The following is a 4,675-nucleotide window of genomic DNA, read 5'->3' as shown; positions in this document are numbered from 1 at the left end:
GATTTTCCAGTCTAACGCAAATGGAAACGCGGTGTTCGTTGATATGCTCATGATGTCCTTTCACCTCGGGATTAAGAGGTACGGATTTCGATTCCCCTGCAATAATTTTCTCACAGAAGGTAAGATGTTTTTCCCTAGACTAATATTGTGAATCTTTTTCAAATATCACAATAAACAGTAACTTGTTCCTTTTCCAACGATTTGTATGTGAATGCACTGAAATCTGAGCTTTGGACGCAAATGCTTTATAACTGCTTTCAAAAAGATTATGAGATTTTCTTTTTTCTTATATTGTTAGTGATGATTTGACAGGGTTATATTTCTGAGATCTGTTCTTTTAAAGGATATAATTCCTCCATTAGCGAATTAAATAGTTGGTAAATGTTTATCAGTCTTCTGAACTTTGTAGGTCAGGTATTCATCTGTAGGTTTTTATTTATTTTCTTGAGGACGAATTTAGGACTCGGCACGCTTTGTCGCAAAATTTCCGTTACAATAGATCAGTTTCTCCAACCTCTCTACCAGTTGCATGTGAGGTAACTTCCTGTAAATTGTTGTTTGCACTATTTCGTACACCAATTTACCAGTTCTCTTAAGTTCACGTATGCATATTGTCTAACTTTCTTCCTCGATATTGTCATAAATTTCTTTAAATCTCTCCTTGCTCTCGATATTTTCATAATACTTCAAGAATTTATCCTTCAAATTTTTTTTTAATTCAAGCCATAAATAAAATCTCTTCAGATCTCTTCTTATCCTCGATATTGTCATTATACATTTAGAATTTATCCTTCAAAGGTTTTTCTTCCTTAAAGCCATACATAAATCTCTTCAAATCTCTTTTTATTTTTGCTTCTTTAGTAGGTCTATATAAATCATATGGCGATGGATCAAAATTGTCAACCACCAGAGGTTTCAAATGCTGAAAGAGAGACAAATTCTTCAGTAGAAGATGTTGCCGCAATTCTAATGAAATTACAGCTGAGCTGCTCGTCTGAGATCAATTCTGCTTCTGAACGACTCGATCAAACGATTTCACCTGAAAAGAGAGAAATAACAACTACGCCTCTGAAAGCATCAGAGGATATTAACACTAATGTGGTAGATCTGTCCTCAGGAAAATACATACTGCGAGATCAACAGGAACTGGCAATGGAACAAAATTATCAACCACAAGAGATTTTAAAAGCTGAAAGAGAGACAAATTCTTCAGAAGAAGATGTTGCGGATATTGTAATGAAATTAAAGCTGAGCTGCTCGTCTGAGGTCAATGCTGCTTCTGCACGACTCGATCAAATGATTTCACCTGAAAAGAGAAAACTAACAGCAACTACGCCTCTGAAAGCATCACAGGCTATTAGCACAAATGTGGTATATCTGTCTTCAGGAGAATACGCACTGCCAGATCAACAGGAACCCCCGTATTTTGTGACGCTTCTTCACATTCTTGGAGTGAAGGATGATATATCAGCTGTTGCAGATGCATACATGAGATTTGATAAGCAGGTTTTAACTTCAATTCATAACAAAGCTAGCATATATCTCACACATCCTGAAATAGGAAAGGTTCTGCAAATGCATGACTCCCCTGAACAAAAATATCAAGGCAGTTATAAAGCCACAGAAGCGGCAGATGAACTTGTTCCAGTTAGCCTCAAGGATTTGAAAGTCGGGAAGCTGAATGAGTGTGCTGTGGTGTATGGAGAGCTTTGTGTTAAGCCCTTCAAATTTGGGAGAATCTATACTCTGCTCCAGGAGATTGGCACTGGGAATGCAGTGGCTCTTTCCATTTTTTCTGAGGATGCCTCATCTATTGATCAAAGTTTCGCAAGAGACAATTATCCTCAAGGCAAGAAAATTGCTGTCAAGGAGCCCATGCTTGTTCGAGGCGAAGGCGGTCTCCTATTTATAAATATAAACAATCCTTCGTCAATTGAAACGGTAGAGAGTTTTCCACCCTCTGCAGATGGAAATGTTGGAGTCGATGAAGAAAATTTCAAGAAATGGATAGATGCCATGGATGAGGCATATCACTCAGAAAATTGGGACAAACTGATGCGAAATTGTTCAAAGGGTCTACTGAGCTCCTCAAAGGGAATGGGGATCAATGACTTCCCCATTACTGAAATGTACGCTGCAAGATGGCACGCGCAAATAGAAACTGGGCGGTTTGGTGAAGCCATGCTTGATGCAGAGGCCTTTTGTGAGCTCCGTCCTTCCAGCAGCGATGGAATTAAGATGAAGATTCGATCGCTGACATCCTTAGGGAGATTTCAGGATCTCTATCGTTTACTTCATTCTGCACGTGCCAATAATGCTTTCAGAGACGAGGACAACAAAGAACTCGCTGATATCTATCGCATATGGGGCTCTCGGTATTTTGACATTGGTCTCACAAGATTATATGCGCAAACGCCATCTTTGTTCAGACCAGACGGAGATTTAATCGGTCCGGTGGAAATCCGAAAGACAAGAAATGGGAATGGCAGGGGTTTGTTCGCCACCGAAGATATTAAGACAGGTGACTGCTTGTTGATCAGCAAGGCCTTGGCCATCTCTCACAAAGCTATGGACAACCCCATGAAAAATGGGCTGTTTGAAAATGTGAAAAATGCTCTGAATTCATGTGGGGATAACATTTTAAAACTCTTTCTTTCTCATGCCAGCCGCAAACTGGTTGCCAAAATGAGGGATTTCTTCAACCCGTCTGCCGAAGAGAAGTGCTGCAAAGCTACAGCTCGAGTTCGGGAAGATTTTGAAGCCCTTGCAGATAAAGACCATAAAATCCGTCAAATAATAGAAGGGATTGCTTTCGACGACGCCTCCCCAGCTGCAATTCGAGAAAAGGGCAAATCATCTGTCGTCTTCAATCCAGTTCCAAGTAGGCTTTATTACGGAGTGTGGCTGCTTCCGTCATTTATAAACCATTCGTGCGCGCCCAACGCAGCAAGAATCAATGAAGGGGAAATCATCAGAATTCATGCAACAAGACCTATTAAAGAGGGCCAAGAAATCACCTTTCCTTATTTTAATGTTCTGCTTCCCTATGCTTTTCGACACAAACTTTGCAATAGTTTTAGGTTTGGGTGTGTCTGCAAGTGCAAACGATGTGAGGTGGAAAGAAAGATAATAGGAGCCGAATCAAAAGCCAAGACACTTTGCGAGAGCTACTCTTCAGCGTGCAATACAAAATTCGAAGAAAGGCCTGCCCAATATTTCGAGAAGTTTGTCAATCGAGTGGAAAACTGTTTGACAGTTTTGAGGAAGACAAAACTTGTTGAGGATAAAGATGATGAGGATTGGTTTCGATCTTCTTTTATGGCTGCCTATTTGGGGCGTATTACTTGCAGAAAACAGAAAGCTGTAAAGACATCGTCAGACAAAGAGGAGGAAATTTTATTGAGAGCAGCACATTCCATTATTGAAACTTGCCCTGGGGACATTCAGTATCTAATATTTTGCTACAGTTGTTTGAGCTTTTGGAAAGATCTTGCAGAGAAAGGTTTGGCAGATGCGAAATATGCAAGACAGGTGAGCAGTATGACGGCGGAGGCAGCCATTTCAGTATACGGAACTCGTAAGAAGCTTGGCTACTTGGACCTGAATTTCACATAAAATTGACAGCCCAAATCCCCCCCAAAATTGAATCCTCACTTGTCAGGAGAAATTCTAAGATAGGCAGTGGACACGTTTTAAAAGAACGATTTAAAGTGTTGATTACAGAAACAAGACTAGATGCTTGTGTTTGTTTTAAAAATTTTGTACTCTAAAGGAAGGATAGATTATTAAAAGATATATGTTTGTTATGAATGTGTAGTTATGAATGGAATGTCTATGGAGCAAATTAAAAGTTTGTAGGAAAATATTTATTTGATATTTATTAAATATATTAAAAATCATAATATAAATTATTTTGATTTTTAATCTATTTAATAATTGTTAAAAAATGTCTTGTTACTTCTTTTTCTTTATAGACAATTTTAAATGTAGTCTCATTTTATCATCTAGACAAGTCTCATTTTTAGTAGTGAGTAGCTAAATTTATTTAGGTGGTTTTAATATTCCTAATAAATTTTTTTATATATAATAATTTTTAGTATTTAAAATGTTGATATGAATCTTTGTATTTCTTTGATTTTATTGATTTAAAAGATGCTTGTGGACCTCTTCTAAATTATAGGCTATTTAAAATACTCATATGAATCTTTGTGCTCCAATACTTCTTGTCAAGTTCTTCTAAACTATAGGCCAAGAGCTTTTGGAAGGTAGAGCTAACCTTGACCATCATTTTCTAGCAATCTTTACCTAATCATGTGTAATTTGACATTTATTAATTCATGTCTTATATAATTCTTAGTTTTTGTATTTTCTTTCTTAATTAAAATTAAAATAGTTGTTTACATTAATTTGAATCATATATTAAATGTAATTTAAAAAGTATTGTACTAATGAAATTGGTACATTGTGTTAATTCTTATTGAATTATTTTATTGGATGTCTTAGTATTATTATGTACCAAGATAAGTGACACATTTTTGTATAAATTTTCGCTCATGATTGTATGTTTGTCCCTTTTGCTTCACATTCATTTACATTCATTTACACTTATTTCTATTTGTTTAACATTATTCAACACATGTTTGTACACATCGTAACCATATATTCACCATTTACA

The 4,675-nt window shown here is 36.7% G+C and overlaps 1 protein-coding gene across 1 annotated transcript; it reads left to right on the top strand.

Annotated features, from left to right (window-relative positions):
- Nucleotides 1-432: 432 nt before the first annotated feature.
- LOC131054247 (uncharacterized) lies at nt 433-3,811 on the top strand. The gene is made up of 2 exons (XM_059216872.1): nt 433-536; nt 865-3,811. Exon 2 carries the CDS (start codon nt 880-882, stop codon nt 3,613-3,615), a length of 2,736 nt encoding a protein of 911 aa, XP_059072855.1. The 5' UTR covers nt 433-536; nt 865-879; the 3' UTR covers nt 3,616-3,811.
- The last annotated feature ends 864 nt before the right edge of the window (nt 3,812-4,675 follow it).

The sequence above is a fragment of the Cryptomeria japonica genome, chromosome 2 (genome assembly GCF_030272615.1).
Source record: "Cryptomeria japonica chromosome 2, Sugi_1.0, whole genome shotgun sequence".
Taxonomy (NCBI): Eukaryota; Viridiplantae; Streptophyta; class Pinopsida; order Cupressales; family Cupressaceae; genus Cryptomeria; species Cryptomeria japonica.
This window is presented reverse-complemented; position numbering and strand designations above follow the sequence as displayed.

What these genes read in the sequence shown, in the direction of transcription:
- LOC131054247 (XM_059216872.1), top strand. Translation starts at nt 880, where the DNA reads ATGGCGATGGATCAAAATTGTCAACCACCAGAGGTTTCAAATGCTGAA.